The sequence below is a fragment of the Aphelocoma coerulescens genome, chromosome 12, assembly GCF_041296385.1.
Source record: "Aphelocoma coerulescens isolate FSJ_1873_10779 chromosome 12, UR_Acoe_1.0, whole genome shotgun sequence".
Taxonomy (NCBI): domain Eukaryota; kingdom Metazoa; phylum Chordata; class Aves; order Passeriformes; family Corvidae; genus Aphelocoma; species Aphelocoma coerulescens.
In genome coordinates this window covers 4,907,739-4,924,656 of record NC_091026.1, presented here as the reverse complement: position 1 = coordinate 4,924,656, position 16,918 = coordinate 4,907,739, and the positions used below count along the sequence as shown (strand labels likewise).

Sequence of the window (16,918 nt, the reverse complement as noted above, 5' to 3'; positions counted from 1 at the left end):
CGGGTTCTTAGAAAGTCCCTGGAAGTGCCACATGATTCAATGCCAGGGGAGTTAACCTCAGTTGCTCAATTCAGTTTCCTCTGGGGCTCCTGCTCCCGTATCACTTCCTGCCACGGAGTTGTGCGCTGACATCAGCGGAGCCGCAGGCTCACGGGGGATGAGCTCACCTCCGGCCCGGCCGCCGCCGCCTTTGGTACAGTTGAGCATCGCCCCAAACCACAGCCAGTGCGGGTAATTTCTTCTTCCTTTCAGTTTGAGTGGGAGCCGGGGCAGTGACAGCAGGAATCCGTTTCCCTGCTGTTGCAGTGAGGTAGAAGCAGATGTGACAGGATCAGCGGATGCTGCGGTCGCTGGGAGATGGCCGTGCAGCACACGATAGTGCAGCCCCAACCACTGTGCTCCCCTCAGGCCAGGCATGGAGAGGGGACTTCTGCTCTTGGGGAGGGTCTGCACTTCTGTGAGAACAAAAAAAAAAAACAGCTAGGAAGTCAGTGGGGATAAGCATGTACAGTGTGAAACCAGGAAATCCTGTGGAAAACTTCTAAAGTTATTTGCTCAGGAGCTTGAGATGGAGCGGTAATCCTGGCTTAAAGCTTCTGACTGGAAAGGGGAAGCGTGCTGTTCTGACTTACTGGAAGCTGTAGATCCTGGGGCTCGTTTGCAAGCACGGTGCAGCTGTTGCAGCTTGCAGACAGGTAGTTTCTGGATTAACCCATTCCATGAGTCTGGGTTTAACTGGGGTATTATATGCCTGCAAGTTTTTGTGCTACTCATGCAGGAGGCTACTGCAGGAGACTTGTTAGCAGGAGTCTGTGATCACATAATGATCTTCTCCTATAGACACAGCCAGAGCATTGGTCATTGAGGGCTTTGGTGGTTTGCTCTTTGCTTCCAGGTGGGGATTTTTGAGATGCTGTACTAGGGAGGGGATGGGAGGGTACATGTGCTTGCCCATCCTGAAGGTTGTACACTGCACAACTCCAAGTGGGAAAGACATCTGCCCTGGGCTTTGTGTCTGCAGCATTAACATGAATTGCTGAAATAAAACTGACTGCCTTTCAGTCTGTTATGGGGCAAATCAAGACATAGGAAGAGCTGAATCAGAAATAAGCAAGATTTGCAATCCTGCAGTGGGGCAGAGAGCTGCTTTAAAGCCAGTTGGGTTTTTTCCCATGGCCTTTGCCTGGGGTTCTAGCTCTGGTTTTCCCAAGTCACTGGTTATGGGTGACGCCAGGTTATCCAAGAGCAGGCAGGAGTTTGTTAATGGATCAGGCTCTGTTGTGTTGCTACCTGCAGATGCTGCCATCAGAACTCCAGCATTAACTTTTCTGTTTTTCTGGGTCAAGAAGCATTTGTTTTGTTTTTTTTTTCCATGAGTACCATTACTGAAGAATTGATGGATCTCATTTCATAGGCTCCTAAGACACAAAAGCAGACATGGCTTGTCTCTAACTGTGCTTAGCTAATGGACCCTAGGTGTGAGGGGGGAAAGAGGCTGCTTTATGGTAAAATTTCCAAGAGCCAGTGCAAAGTCTGTCCTTCCTTCCCTGTGTTCTTCTCCCTATATAACTTTGTCTCACTTTGTTCCCTCTGCTGCCCCAGTGGTCACCTCAGATGTCTTGAAAGCCAGGGGTGAGGCACAGATCAGAGCAAGCCTGTATAGCCAGAAACGTTCTCCACTCACATCATTTTCAGACATTCTGCACATCTACTTCCCTGATGTTTAATATTGGGTAGGGCACTTTGGAAATTTGTGTCTCATGAGGATTCAAAGAAATACATACTTGCTGTCAGCAGAGGTGGTTGATGAGTGTGTGCAGAGCAGAAACCAGACAATTTCACACAGACTGTCACTCCTGGGCCCTCAGAAGCCTCATGCTGAGCCCTGCTGCCAGGGAAACCATTTGTGTCAGGAGCTCCATTTAGCCTGGAGCTGGTACAAGAGCAGTGGGAATGGATCCTTGTCACCTCTCGACCTTGCACTGGCTCTGTAAGGGGGTGTACTGGGCAGCAGGGCTCCTGGACCCAAAGCTCTAACCCTCTCTCTCCCATGATCTTTCTTTAGGCATCACTGGAAAAGATGGTCCCAGGTCCGGCAAAACCACTGGTCTTAGCAGATGTCTTAACATCCCTGCTGCAGCTCAGTAGCATCCCACCTGTTCATGTCTTGCTGAAGCCAGAGGACTGGAAAGCAAGCAGGATTTTTAATACTGTATTTCAGATTCTTCATTTGTGATAATTTTAGCCAAGCCAAGCTGTTGCCTGTGGACTTGTTTACCCCAAACATCCAAACAGGGATTTAGGGGAAGAAATGGCAAATGCCTTGTTGGAGAGATGCCTTTTACAGTTTGTAGTATGTCTTTTGTGATACATTCATTTCCCTTTGGATAACCTGGTGCCTTGCCCTGACACAGAAAGCAGTATTTTAACAGAAAGGTAGTGTTGACTCAGCAATACAGATACAGGAAAGGAAATCTATTTACACAGCTAATGGCTGAGCTGGTCTGCCATTATCACCTCTGGCAGACTGATGGAGAGTGCCAGGAGTTAAGTTTTGCTCTGTTGCCCATAGGGACTGCATCTGAAAGACAGCCTTTGAGTCCTTTCCTGATTATTTCAGAAAGAAAAACCTTGTCCTGTGCTGCTGTTCCAGTGGCCAGTGGTTTGGTGCTTTAGGGTAAAGTTTGCACCCTGATGTCTTAGGGATTGATTCTGAAATTTTTGTCTTGACATGAGCAGCTCAGGCCCTTCTCCTATAACTTCTTCTGGCCAGGTGGCTCTCCCCCTGAGTTTGACAGCAGCTCCAAGTGCACAGTGCTTACAAGCTTAGTCACAGGCACTGGATTTCATCCCTTCAAAGGAGTGTCTGTAAAGAACCAGTTATACAAAAGTTGCTTCCTTACATAGCCTCAGGATTCAATTTTAAATTAGTTTGAATTCAGTCCCTAACACGTGTGTGGGGGGTCCTCTAGTGTCACAACTATGCAAATAAAAGCTGGTGATAGTTTAGTTTTGAGAGACAGCAGTAGCCAGTTGGTTTGAGATTGTTGCTGGCTGCTCTCAGTTTCACATTGTTAGCAGATTTGTGCTTTTGGTGTCAGAGCTGAACTTGTTAAATTCTGATGAATGGAGGGTATTTCCAATATCCAGTTGCAAACTGAAATCCCGGTGGTATTTTCCATCTCCTGGATGTTCTGCCTTGCCTATTAAGGGACAAAGTGGGTATTTCAATTATCTCTGACAGGATGTAAAATTGGCTAGCTTTACAGTGTTAAATATTTAAACAGAACATAATTGGCTTTAAATTTATGGTGTTGCATAGCAGAAACCCATGAAATGGCCATATATATTGAACTCATTTATTATCTTTTCATCAGAATTCTGTTCCCTTGGCAGGTATTTATTTAACACAAGAAAATGGTTGCAGAATTAAGAAGAAAGGCTGATTGGAGAGATAATGGGGTGAAAAGTGGGGTTTTTTTTTTCCTTTTGGGTAATTTTTTCCAGTCCACCCAGTTTAGTACTGATGAGTCTTGATCCCATTAATTCTGCTAGTAGTGGTGAGAGTCCCAGTCCTAATTCTGTGGGGTGTCTGGTTTGCCCTAAGGGCACTCTCTTGTATATGGAGCTTGGTGGTCACAGCAGAAAACTGCATCACAGGTAATCTTTGTACCTCCACTACCAAATAGCAGAGAAATCAAGGACTGGATGGATTAGATCACAGGGACTGACCTAAATCCTGTGCTATAGGATGAGCTGTGCTGCCAGATATGGGAACAGTTTGATCCCCAGCTCCTGCTGTGGGGGTAACTCCAGGTGGGACATGACACAAGTGAATCTGTACTGTTGATGGTTACATGAGAAGGTGCAGCTGGTGCTCCCCTGAACTCTGCTGCTCTTCAGTGCACACACAAGTTCAGCTGCAGTTCATGTCTACATTCAAAGGCCACTCCAGTAGCAAACCAAAATACTTTACCAACTTCTGTGCCTGATTTTCAGTTGAATTGGCAGGCTCAGTACTCTCGTTGCAAGGCTGTACTGCCTATTTAATTAACCCCTGCTACCTGAGAGCAGTAGCTGTTACTGTGTGAGACTGGAACTTCAGCTTCTCCTAATGGATTAGGGATTACATCTGTAAGAGACTCAAGCTTTTCCTGTGACATCAGTCAGTCCTTTCTCAGCTGGTGGCCTGGAATAGGGGTGCAAACTGCCTTGGCTAGATAGTAAATCCATTTGCTTTAGGTCAGCAGTATTCCTGGGATGTGCATACGAAGTACTTCTCTTGAAATTAAAAAAAACCAAAGCTAGCCTTTACTACCTCTTAACACTCTCCTGAAAAACCACAGTAGAGAACTTATTTCCATAAAAATGCAAGTGCTGGAGGAGAACAGAATTCCACTCTTCCAGGAGCTCTTCTGAGTGTAGTTGAAATCCCAATGCATAACTTCAGCTTCCATGTTTATGCAGAGAATTAGAATGGAAGTCAATGCTTGTGGAAGGTGGGCAGAATTCCAGACATCTTCAGACAGCTAGGATCTCGCACTGGATCACTTGGATTGTCTTTTTTGAAATTATAAACATTTTTATTTCCCATATAGTTAATTACCTTTTCTATGTAGACAAATCCTACCTCTTAAGCAAATGCATGTCAAGTGTTTTTAAGCTCAGGCAGTTTTGGTCTGACTTGGCCAAAAATAAGAGGTCATTACAGTTGTTACAGGAGCTGAACGAGGTTTGTTATCTAGCAAAGTTTGGAAGTTTCCCATAAATGGTTTTGGTGAAGGCACAGAGAGTGTTGGCAACTTGGAAATTAGCCTTGAAGTTTGTTTTAAATAAAGGTATTCAACAAAAGCCCCTCAGGCTCCTGCTTTGCCTCCTCCTTGTGCAACACCCTCAGCTCACATACACACATTGTTGGACAAGGTGAGTGTCTTTTGACCTGGGGTTTTGGGGATTATAAACAAAAATTTGGTCGTTGAGGAGCAGCCCTAGGCTGATGTAAGAAATAATAAGCAGGAGGAATCACACATGGAGAAAATCAGACAGGCTCCTAAGCCCAAATGTGGGTGCCTAATTCCATCCTTTTGTGTGCCTTGGAGGCTTGATGGGAACACAGGCCAGTTCTGCTTCATGTGTACACCCAGATGTCTCCACAGTCGAGTGTTTCTGCCCCACATTGTTCTGTGGGCTATACAGCTATTGAGCTTTTTGTACAATTAATTCTCTGCCTGTGCATTGCCTCTTGTTCATCTGACAGTTTTCCTAATGAGTCCCAAGTCTTGGGGCTGTGGGCCAGATGAGGCAGAAGCAAATCTGAACTACATCACCAATGTCATCAAGTTCTGTTCCCCTCGGCCTGGGCAGAGCTGCAGGTGAGCTGATGAACCCCTGGTTTGTGCAGGAATTCAGCTTAAGGCTAAACTGGCATTTCTTTTTGTACTCTGGATGCCCAGGACTGGCAGCTGGAAGCTCCTGCCCTCCTGACTTCTCCAGCAAGCCTTTCTGAAGAGCTCTGAGTTTGTGCTATGGGACACTAAACTTTGACCCCCACAGAGCTTCCCCTTCCAAGTTTTTTCACACTTAGTTCAGTTTTTGAAAGAGCAGGAGAATTCACTGCACACAAATTACCAGCAGATACTGGGGATACACTCCAGCAGTTTCTGTGGGAAAATGCAGATGATGGGGGGAAAAAAGACAATCACACTAGACTTTCATGTAAATAGTTTAATTATATTTCAATGCTTTAAAACACAGAAACACTTGAATTAAATTACATCATAATGCTTCTGCTAAATTATACATATATTTCCAAGAACTGAGAGAGGAGGTGCTATGGAACTAAAAGAATACTCCAGTACGAGCCCAGCAATTACCCATAATATTCTTTTAGTCTTACTATCTGTACTTCTTTACTCTAAGGGCAGTCATCACAGGACAAAGCCTACCACCACAGGCAGGATGGTTCAAGAGAATTCCTCTGTTGGTGTGTTTGTTGCACAGAATTTATCTCAGTAAACCATGGACCAAGGTATAGTTTGCACCTGGCCTGGTGGAATCACTGCTGGGCAGCTCCCACTGCAGCACACAGAGCTGGGAGCAGGGCATGCAGTGGGCTGAGGCATTGAGGAAACAATTCAGCTCACACTTGCCTTTTGTTGAGCTTAAAACAAAGATGAAAGTTCCAATCCTAAGAGTTCTGTGGAAAATGCTGCAATTTAGGACAGCTGGACACCCCTGCTGCCACTTGCATCCCTGTACTGCTGCAGAGCATGGAAAGGTGAGAGGCAGTGGAGAAATCAGATGTGTGGCTGCTCTCACTGAGCACCTGGAGGAGATGGGAAGTGTGTGTGTGGGTAGTGATGTATTTATGTATTTGTCTCTCAGCTGATCACTGGGAATACCCACAGACAGACTCCAAATTCTAAGGCCCTAATCTGCATTACACTGAGTGTTTGTATCCATGCACCTTCCTCCCAGCAGCATCCCTGGGGGCAAACAGCAGCAGCCTGGGAGTGCCTCCTGCCACATCTCCTGGCTATGAGGGGCTAGGCTGTTTTCCACACTCCAACCCCCTAATATACTCCTAGAAATCCCTAGTTCTAAAAAGACAGCTGGATACTGACAAACTAAAGCAACTTAGCCCTGCAAAGCTGCCCTGAGGGCAGCTGTGTCAGTAGAAGAGGAGAAGAGCTGGTAAGGTACTGTGCCCTGCAGGGGTCAGGGGCATATGCTCAGGAAACAGTCTGCATTTAATGAATATGGAAAAAACAATCACACGGGGGAAGAAAAGAAAACAGGTGGGAGAACAAAAACTAACTGGCAGGTCCAAACTTGCAACAAAGCACATGACACCTGAATTGCCACTCTGAAACATCTCCTTGCACAAAGCTTGAGGTCTGCATTCAAATTTTGGCTTGCCCTGATTCCCTTTTAACTGGTGCTGTGGATGGAATACAATCTGATTGACAAATGCCTGTACCACACAAAGATCAGGTGATCAGTGCATGGCTGGGTCTGATGCTGGTCCCTGGCTGCTGTGCTGGTCTGCAGCACTTGGGGCCACTGCCCATCAAAAGGCTTGCAGAGGACAGGCCCCCACACTGCAGTGCCACATGCCAAGGTGGCCAGAGACCCTTTGCACTCTCTTACTCCTGCAGCCCTGAAGGATGCACACGCAGAGAGATGCTTCAGGGCTTACAGGGAAACCCCTGGCTTACCTGTCTAGTCCCACCTACCTGTTCCTAGCAGGTAACTCGAGCAGAGGCTAACGCAAAGCTCTGTGTTCCCTTCAGCAGGAAGAAGAGAAGGCTCTGACTGCAGGTCCTGGCAGGTAAGGAAGTACAAACCAGCTGTTAGTCATCTCTGGGGGCAAACATCGGGCTGTTGTTGAGCCAATACATGTTCTTCCTTATTTAAAAGAAAGTATTTCAAAGCTTAATCCTTTTTCCTGGGTAACACTGCACTGCAGAAACTACCCTGAGCCAAAGCAGGAGGGGATAAGGGGGTATTGGAACCCCCAGTTCTGCTCAATTCCTCTTTGTGGCCCAAGCACTGTTACTCCTAAGACCAGTAGCCAGACAGTGACAGTCCCTGCCTCTAGCTGTGTGAAATCTGTCTATAGAGTAGCTCTAATTTGGGATATTCAGCCACTTTCTCAGTTAAGATGTAAGTGGCCAAATGTTCACAGCTTCACTTTTTAAAGCCAGTGAATTCCCCACGCTTCACCATCACCCTGATGCACATTTATCAGCAGCCATGTGCCTGGGAGGGGATAATCCCATGGTTGTGTTCTCCCTGCTGTGCCCCAGGTCACCCCTCAGCTGGGGCAGGCAGCTCTCCTGGCTCAAAGAGGCTTTGCCACCAGTCCCCTCCCAGGACTGGCCAGAGCTGTGGTCACTGCAGAGAGGCCCATCCATCACTTTCCTTGGGGCCTGGGCACACAGAGCCAGGGGAGAAGGTCTCTGAAACATGCACCTCTCTCCTTCCCTGACCCACAGACCACAGCTCTGTGCTCTGACAGGTGTATCTGTACAAGGCAGGCACTGTTCCTAAGCACAAAGCTTGGTAGGTGGTACCAGGCAGTGCCAGCTCAGAAACTGGAGCTCAAGACCTTAGAGTGGTAACAGACACAGCAGAAAATCACCACTGCCCTTACAAAGGGTTGGCTTCCCAGAGTGATGGCACTTCCCGTGCCCATTTGTAACACAAACCAACAGGTGACCAGCTGGGCTCGGTGGATCAGCCATGCTTGAGGGAAGTCACTGCTTTGTTGGCTTCATCCTCCTTGTTCTCAGCAGGATCCTGGAGCAGGGCAGGTCCTGGTCATGCATTGATGGCGTTGGCCATGTCTGTGAACACGAGGCGGCTGGGTCTCTGCAGGGCTCCCTGACTTGTCAGCAGCACCTGCAGGGGAGCAGGAGAGCTGAGAGCCAGCACGGCTGCCTTGGCTCAGGGCTGTGCTTGGGCACAGGCTGCACACTAGGAACTGCATTCACCCCTTCCAGGGGAGGCTGCCTGGCTAACAAGGCATTAACAAGGCTGTGACAGGAAAATACTACAGGCTGGAGAGTAAGTCAGCACATCCATGCCAGTTTAAAATCCCCACATCATTGGATTACTGGATCTCACTATTTATATATGCAAGGCAGCCTGAAAAGGCTTGAGATATCAAGAAGGCCTGGAAATGTGCCATTGCCTGAGCTTGAGCTGTTGTTTTAGACTCCCTCTCCTTTTACATTAAATCTTTATAGTCTTGTACTTCCCAAGCATTAGCAAGAGGGATCTGAGTTATCCTGCTGGCCAGTCCCTGGAGAGGATGGATCTGGTTTTACTGTGCTAAGGTTAATTCTGGCCTTACAATTTCCCCCCTTTACTACCTCCAGGTAAGCCCCCTATGTGGACTAAGAGAGGGATCTGATGTTGTCCTAGTATGTGCTACTCAGAGGATAAGATCCTTTGCTTTTACACACCACATTTCCTGCTTTTCCAAACTATTATGTTCCAGATGTTGATTATCTTTCATATTCCAACACATCTTTGTGCTCTTTAGCAGGTTGAGAATGTCTTAAGGTAAGTATTTTATAATTATAGTTGTATTTATTATCTCCTCTTTCCCTTTCTGCCCAAACCAAGCTTGCTAGAGATTATCTGAAGGTGTAAGGTGTGTGGAAACTGAAACTGTTTGGAAGAACTCCTGCTCCTGAACAGGAAAAGCAGGGGATGACATGGGCAACACAGAGCAGCTGGAGAGGAATTCATGAAAGAAAAGGTGTGTCTACTCTAAGGACAAGCTGTGTCACTGGGTAAGAGACAGCCTGTTCCAACCATCCCTGCTGGCTCTCTTTTAAAAGCACTTTTTGTGTGGTGGTGGTGACAAAGGGAACAGAAAACACTGTGAAGCTGGACCCAAACAGTGGTGAGAAGTCCTTCTTTCCTATTTCTCCTACCTCTTGTTACACTGGGAAGGAGAGAGCCTCCTGTCAAAGACCTGCCTAACTCCTCAGTCTACCCTAAGCACTCCAAAATGCTCAAGTCCCTATTTCCAGGGCTGGCAGAGATGGAGAAGTCCTCCTCAGGTCTTACTTGGCTTCCCTACCCTGCAGCCCTTGACAAAATCTCCCTGACCCTTTAACAAAAGCCGTGCAGGTACCAGTGGCTGTAGTGACTCTCATGGTGTTGCTGCCTACCTTGCTCTGTGATGCCTGGGACGATGCTGCATCTCGCCCATGCTCCAGCAGCTCCTGCTCCAGCTCATCCTGCTCCTCAGTGGGATCAAAGTTGTACATGGGCATGAGCTGGTGCCGTAGCTTCTCCAGCCTGCCCATGGGAGGGGAGGGAAAGGGTTGGTTGAAAAGAACAGAGCTCAGGCTGCTTCCCCACCCCCCTGCTGAGGCCTTCTACAGGCTGCTGCTCCTGCTGCACAGGGATTCTGCTCCTATGGCTCTTGCTGGATGAGGCTAAGAACCTACTACACACAGCTGGCAGGAGTGGAAGACACCCAGAGTGCAGTTACAGGGATTAACTGCCATCACTAATCTATGTTGGCAGGCATTTACACACAGAGGAATCAGGATGTAAGTTCCTGCAGACCTTAAAAGATTAGGCTTTATGTGGAGGGACAAAAGAAACAGTGGAACATACTGGCTTGGCATTTTGTGACTTCTCCCCCGTCCCTCTGCCCACACCAGCCCATCCTGCCATGTCACAGTCTGCCAGCAGCAGTTCATTTCAAGCTGCAGTGGCCTGAGAGTGCTTTAACTCTGGGGCTGAAGTACACAAAATTAAATAAAAAATAATAAACAATAAATAGAAAATAGGAAAGAGAGATTCTCACAGGGGGCTGATGCCTGTGGCCACTGTTCCTACTCTTGTATATTGCTTCAAGAGACAGAGCTATGAATTATTACCCAAGGGGTCTCCTCAGAGATGGATGATGGATGGGGTGGCTCCTGGGAAAACACTGAGTCCTGCCTTTGGCTATAGCTGAGTTTTGGAGGGTGGTAGAAGGAAACACACAAGCAGTAACTGGCAGTGTCACCACAAATATCTATTTTGGCAAGTGTTAGGATGACACACTCTTCCCCTGCTTCTCTAAGGGCCTGCCAGCACAACCATTATCTCCAGCAGTGCTATTTTCACAGGCCAAGCACTGGCTGCTCCTGCAGCAGCACCCAGACCCGGGCTTTGGTGTTGGGCTTGGAAATTTTACAGCGGACAGCAGCACTTTCTGGAAGTCTGTGGCCTGGCCAGGCCTGCCCCAAGGAGTCAGGGAGGGAGGAGGTACCACAGCTTATGGATCTTCACCAGAGTCCCTGCTGTGAGACAGGAGAATCAAGACATGTTTCTCCCTGCCTGCTGCTCTCCTCTCTATTTTCAGCCAGGAGCTTAGCAAGGAAATTAAGACATTAACTCCTGGGCCGAAGCTGCATCTCTGCACTGTGCTGCTGCCAGTTGCTGTCACTGCCTGGGCTGCTGGAAAGCACAGGAATCTGGGAATGGCTGAAACCTGAGATCCACACCTTTCATGATGGAGTTCCCAGCTTCTTTATAAACACATAACCCTCTCCTTTGTTTTCGTGCATCTCATAGGTGAAGTGTGATGAGTTTGCAGGATCCCTGGCCTCCTCCTGCTCAGCTTTATTCTCCTTCCAAAGCTGTGGAGGAGTCTTTGACACACTGGTGTCAGAAGGTGGGCCAGTCCCAGGAGTGCAGCAGTGCCTCAGTCCCACACAGCTGCTCCCTGCAGCCTTGTTCTCACACAGCCATCGCTTTCACTCTCCCCATCTCCCTATCTCCTTCTGAGCTTGCTCTAGATTTTGAAGCTCTGAGTTCCCTTCAGCCAACAACAGATGTTACTTACCTCTTCCTCTTCCTGATATATAGAACCTGAAGGAGAAAGAGAAGCATCATTACAGCAGTCCCAGTAGGATGGGGAATAGCTGAGAAGAGAAATTTTGGGCACACAGAGGAGAGGCAGAGAAGGTTGGTGTCACTGTGCACTGAAGTGGGGGAAGGGAGAAGTGACAATGAAAATGACACTTCATATGCATCACTGTGAGCTTGGCAGCACATCATGTCTAAGTGCTCAGTGGCCTGGTATTAGGTGTGTTAGTAGGAGTAAGAGTATTAGGTGTATTATCAGGTGTAGCTCAGCACATTTCTGTGGCTGCAGGACGTATATGGATGAAAAAGCTTCCCTTTGTGGTTCTCATGTGTCGATTTCCTACAGCGCAGAAGTGCTGCTACCCCCTCCCCAGTACAAAGGGAAGAAGCAAAGAGGGAGGGCATGCTCAGGGACTTGCCTCTGTCAGCCTGTGCTGGGAAGAAAGGGAGGCTCTGGGCCTCCACAGCCTTGTTCTGACAACTACGAACCTTGGATGTTGCTCTTGGGAACTTTTGACCATTTCCAGGTTTTCTTAAGGGCTTTTGGAAAAACTCCTCCTGGGGCCTGCAATGAAATTTTGCAGTAGGCTCCTCTGATGGCTGTATTAGTGAAGCCCTTCCTCATACGAGGAATGGGAGCTTGCTGCTACCTTCTGTTCTCTGTTGGCAGGGAAACGATCTGGTTACATAACAAAAGGAGAGCTGCAGCCCTTGCACACAACTCTGGTCTCTAAAGCTTCTGCCCACAGCATTAATAGCAAGGTTAGTGACACACCAAACCCTCAAGGACTGATACCCAGCAAGCAGAACCTTGGAAATGCAGTCCAGGGTGAGTCTTGCTGAGGTGGATTCAGGCCACTTTAATTCAAAAAGAATTATTCCATGTCCACAGGGGAGACTAACATGGTTTCAACAGTCTGCTTGAAAAGTTAATATGGATAAACTTTCTTGTGAGGCCCAAGAGAAGGTTTAAATCAATGCAGCTGTTCCAGGTAACAAGTCAGAACACAATCTGCTTTGTTTTAATTGAACTTCCTATTGCTATTAAAAACAAATACTGATACTACATATGCCCTCTCCTAAGCCTGCTGAGCATCCCATTTGGACCAGACCTCAGGGAGACTGCAGAAATACAGGAACAGTGGACAAAGGCCTTAAAAAGAAAGGAACCTCAGGAACTACCAGTTCCCAGCAGTTTTGGGTGAGACTTTAATAGAATGCAAAGAAATTATTCTATGCAAATCAGTCCTAGAACCTCTAGCCACCCTCCACCCTCAAGAGACAGGAATGTTTAGCTGGGCTCTCTTACCATTGCTACAGCCAACCCAATCACAGTAATGATCCCAAAGGAAAGCAGCATGGTGCTCATGCCAGGTCCAGTGCTGGCCACATCTGGGATTTTGGTGCTGTTGAAACTGGTAGTCTCAGGGCTTACGGTGGCTGTTTCTGGTACAGTCACATCCAGAGCTGTCCCTGGGTCTGGCTGGGCTGTGGTGGGGGTGCTGTGATGCAAGTCATGCACAGAGGGTGAGCTGTAACTCATCCTGCCAGCTCTTGGTAGCTCCTGTTACCGAGCTGTTGTCCTCTCCCATCGGCTACAGAAGTGCAGAGCTGTCCTTCCTGTCGAGGGCCCTCACGTGAGACCTCTCCTGTAGCACCACCACTGATGGGTTTTCTTCAGGGTAGGAACCACACTGGACTCTGCCTAGGAGGGAATGAGAACAGATGAATGGTGCAGAGCTCTTGGAGACAGGCACAACCTTTCCCACAGTTCCCCAATCCACCAGAACAGTTTTTGAATGCCCACTCAAAATAAGAAGAAGGTTTTTTCGGGGTACTGAGATCTTCCAAAGTCATGCCTGATTCACTGGGAGTTGGTGATAACTCTGCCCTCGCTGCTTCAGCTCTGCCTCCTTGCAGTCAGTTGGAGGTCTGTGTGGGGACAACCTCAGAACCCTTGTCCACAGTCTGCCCTAGGCTGAACCAGGTGGTCTCTATCTGCCCCAGGATAGAGCATTTTCCTGCTTCTGTCTCTTATTTTTAATTTTTGGAAAGTTGCATGGATCCCCTTTTCAGTGGGTACATACCCAATAAAATGACACTCAGCTGTGAGGCTTCCATAGCTGAGGATGCTTTTTATTGAATCCAAAGTACGAGTTCCCTGTTGTGGTAGTCACTGGTGACTGGTGGGTCCCTGCACTATCCATTGCCCCACTGCTGCTCATCCCATGTGCTCTGGAAAGGGTGGGTTGCATCACTCCTCCATCTAAGACACCAAGTATTTCTCAATCCCTCATGAAAGCACCACTCAAGATTAGTCATGCACTGACAATTATCAATATTAATTTTAAAATTAGTTCAATTTTGGATTGGAGCTGTGAAATTTGATAGATCTGTTCATGCTGAGAACATGAAAGGCTTTAATTGCTTCATACTTCTATTGTGCAAATGATCAAGAGTTGCAAAATACCACGGGATGAGCCTATGGGAAGTATTTGCACACTTTGTTTATAAAAACACTGAATGTAACTTTAGATCATCAGTTGCTTCCCTGAAAACGCAGCTACCTCTGGAGCTGAGCTGACCTGAGAACTTCTGTGGCAGTTCTCTGGTAATTTCCCTGCAGTTTAGCAGACATTGCATCTCTGGGCTGGAATGCAGCCGGGACAGAGGAGTTAATGAGCTCTGAACAGAAGAAGATGTGCCTGCAAAGCGGAGCCATTGTTCTGCTCCACTCCCTTCTATTCCAGGCAAGGTTACTGTGCAGTTCCCATGCTGTGATGCCATCCTGCTGACCACAACTGCATGGAGCAGTGTGATCAACATCTGCCACTAACAACTGGAGCAGGGAAACCCCCCCAGGCCAGCAGCACCAGGCTCTGCTGTGGTCAGTCAGCAGCTGGAGCAGTCATCTCAACTTGTCCTGCAGCTCCCTGAGCAGGTAAATGCCTTGCCACACATTCAGGGTCTGCCTCAGCTTCCTGGAAACAACTTTGTGAAGCAAAGGGGACTTTTGAAGTGTCTGGGAGACTGTGGGAGCTGTCAAACTCCCAAGAGTTTCCAGAAAAATGTGAATAGTAACAGTTCTGGTGTGGCCCTCCTAACACTGTGCTGGGTCACGAGTTCATTGCAGCTGTGCCCTTCACTGACCATTAAACCCTGCACTCTGCTTAACCCACAGGGCACCTGGACTTCCCCAGCCATTACTGACCACAGCAGAGCTCAGGTGTAGTGGACACTCGGGCACAAAGATGGTAAATTTGAAATCAGTGTCACAACAACAGCAGCAGCAGCAACAGCCCAACAGGGAAAGGGAAGGAATTATTGAGCAGATCGAGCAGCTGCTCAGGCAGAATCCATCAGTTTGTGCCAGTCAGGGAAACTTTCCATAATGATAATACCCAGTTTTAAAAAAGCCACTACCAAGGAAATAAAAAGTGGAAAAAGAGCCTAAGTGAAAGGAGTGAGCAGGCCCAAGGGTTTTGCAGAGTATGGCTCTAGATCTTGAATAGGTCCTAAATTTTGGAAACAAAATGGATTAGGCCTTCAGCTGAATGTGCTATCAGTTTTGGAAACCAAAAAAGGCTGGGCTAAAATGTGCCAGCTGAAAATCTAGTCTAGGGAGAATGGGGGTTCTTGTTCTTGCTCTCGGTGTCCTGTTCATGCTGAAGGATTCCCATGCCCACAGACCTAGCTCTAAAAACAGTCCTGTGTCAAAGGCTTCTGACCTGGCTTAGACAACCAGTTCCAGGTCCAGATAGGGCTGTTTCTGCTCCCCGCTCCTCCTGGTCCAGGCTGCAGACAGTCAGATGGGGAGGCTGAACACAAGGATGGCCCAGGGCCCACAGCTTACACGGTAGAGCTGGGGTGGATCATCTTTCCCACCACCTTCCTTTCCCAGTTGTCATCCTGGTGCTGGAAGTTTGATCTGCAGGCTGGGCACACTCCAAACCTCTGCTGGAAGCTGTAGGGCCGGGGACAGCTACTACCTATCACTGGCAGGTTCCAGCAAAGTCCCTGCACAAATAGAACAGAAGAGGAACCAGATTCCTCAGCTGCTGCCAGCTGGCATTGTTCCACTGCACCAAGAGAGCTCCTCACACAGCCAGGACTGCTCTGAGCTGGGCTCTGCTGGGTCTGGGAATAAGGAGAACACGTTTGTTTCTCTCCTAAGCCAGCATTTCCAAACTGATCTCTGACAGGTGCTGCTCACTTCTGAGATGAAGAAAGTTGTTTTGGGAGCACCTTGAACCTTTTCTTAGTCCTGGTTTTAATCTCTCTCTGCTGCTGTTTCGTTCTGGGTGTGACAGGAGCAGAGATTTGTGTCTAGTAATTCAGCAATGCAAGCGGCACTGTGTTGCTGCTGGCAACGGGACGTAGCTTCCCACTGGGTGAACTCTTGGCTTCCCCCACCTCAGCTCCAGAGCTGACCAGGCTCTAGGGCAGCGGGGAAGCCCCGACCGTGTCTGCCAGCTGCCCCGGAGCTCTCTGGCTGTCACCCTCCCGCTGTCCGAGAGGGACGCGGCCCCATCCCACCCTGGAGCAGGCGCGGGAACCCTCCCCAGCAATGTCACCCACGCTGGAATAGCAGCGACCGCCCCGTCCCCGTGCGGGCAGTGCCACCCCACCGCTGCCCCGCGGCTCCATCCCTGCGGGAAGCCCCCCCTTCCCCAGCCCGAGGAAAAGTTTCCAGGCGGGTACCGGATTGCGGGGCCCTTCCCGCAGCTCACGTGCAGCCGGCTCGGGCCCGCAGTTCGGCACCGGGGAAAACCCGGACTGGACTTTTCCCGGAGTACGGAATGGGGGAAAACCCGGACTGGACTTTTCCCGGAGTACGGAATGGGGGAAAACCCGGACTGGATTTTTTGGGAGTACGGAATGGAGGAAAACCCGGACTGGAGTTTTCCCGGAGTACGGAATGGGGGAAAACCCGGACTGGACTTTTCCCGGAGTACGGAATGGGGGAAAACCCGGACTGGATTTTTTGGGAGTACGGAATGGAGGAAAACCCGGACTGGAGTTTTCCCGGAGTACGGAATGGGGGAAAACCCGGACTGGACTTTTCCTGGAGTACGGAATGGGGGAAAACCCGGACTGGACTTTTCCTGGAGTACGGAATGGGGGAAAACCCGGACTGGATTTTTTCCGGAAGACGGAATGGAGGGAAAACCCGGACTGGATTTTTCCCGGAAGACGGAATGGGGAAAAACCCGAGAAGGCCGTGGCACCTCCGCAGTGCCGGCTCCGTAATGCCCGCGGGAGGGACAGGACGGCGTGGCCGGACACCCCCGCGGCCCGGCCCTGCCCAGCCCAGCCCGCCCCTCCCCGGAGGCGTCCCCCGCGCCGGGGCGGCCGGGGCCGGCACTTACTGCGCGCTCCCGCCGAAGCGTCCGATCTCCCGGGGCCGCGGGCGGAGCGGCCGCCGGGGGCCGCGCCCGGGGCCGCGGGGGCCGGGCCGGGCCGCGCCGCTCGGCTCCGCGCACCGCCGCTGGCCCCGCCCCGCTCCGCCGCCCGCCGCCCCAGGCCATTGGCCGGC

The 16,918-nt window shown here is 49.3% G+C and overlaps 2 protein-coding genes across 6 annotated transcripts in view; one reads left to right on the top strand and one right to left on the bottom strand.

Moving 5' to 3' along the window:
* Positions 1 to 4,852, top strand: part of LOC138117675 (high mobility group protein HMGI-C-like) — a 51,690-nt gene extending 46,838 nt beyond the window's left edge. For both annotated transcript variants that reach the window (XM_069028203.1, XM_069028204.1), the window contains one exon: positions 2,066 to 4,852. In XM_069028203.1, the coding sequence (XP_068884304.1) occupies positions 2,066 to 2,148 (83 nt within the window). In that variant the 3' untranslated portion in view covers positions 2,149 to 4,852. The remainder of the gene's footprint in view (positions 1 to 2,065) is intronic.
* An 857-nt stretch (positions 4,853 to 5,709) lies between these two features.
* C12H3orf18 (chromosome 12 C3orf18 homolog) lies at positions 5,710 to 16,838 on the bottom strand. Of its 4 annotated transcripts, none has more exons than XM_069027721.1 (6): positions 16,752 to 16,838; positions 15,111 to 15,399; positions 12,692 to 13,087; positions 11,360 to 11,385; positions 9,687 to 9,816; positions 5,710 to 8,403 (listed from the first exon to the last, which is right to left on the bottom strand). In XM_069027721.1, the coding sequence occupies exons 3-6, from the start codon at positions 12,923 to 12,925 to the stop codon at positions 8,323 to 8,325; spliced, it is 471 nt and encodes a 156-aa protein (XP_068883822.1). In that variant the 5' UTR covers positions 12,926 to 13,087; positions 15,111 to 15,399; positions 16,752 to 16,838; the 3' UTR covers positions 5,710 to 8,322. The 4 variants fall into 4 exon arrangements, with proteins under 4 accessions (XP_068883822.1, XP_068883824.1, XP_068883825.1 ...); XM_069027723.1 differs by having other exon boundaries at positions 15,236 to 15,399; XM_069027724.1 differs by having other exon boundaries at positions 12,692 to 13,083; positions 15,236 to 15,399.
* Positions 16,839 to 16,918: the final 80 nt, after the last annotated feature.

Excerpts from the sequence above, each read along its gene's own strand:
- C12H3orf18 (XM_069027721.1), bottom strand. The coding sequence starts at position 12,925 with ATGAGTTACAGCTCACCCTCTGTGCATGACTTGCATCACAGCACCCCC. Across the intron at positions 11,386-12,691 it reads TTGGGTTGGCTGTAGCAATG|GTTCTATATATCAGGAAGAG; the intron begins GTAAGAGAGCCC and ends TTTCTCCTTCAG. Across the intron at positions 9,817-11,359 it reads TATATCAGGAAGAGGAAGAG|GCTGGAGAAGCTACGGCACC; the intron begins GTAAGTAACATC and ends TCCCATGGGCAG.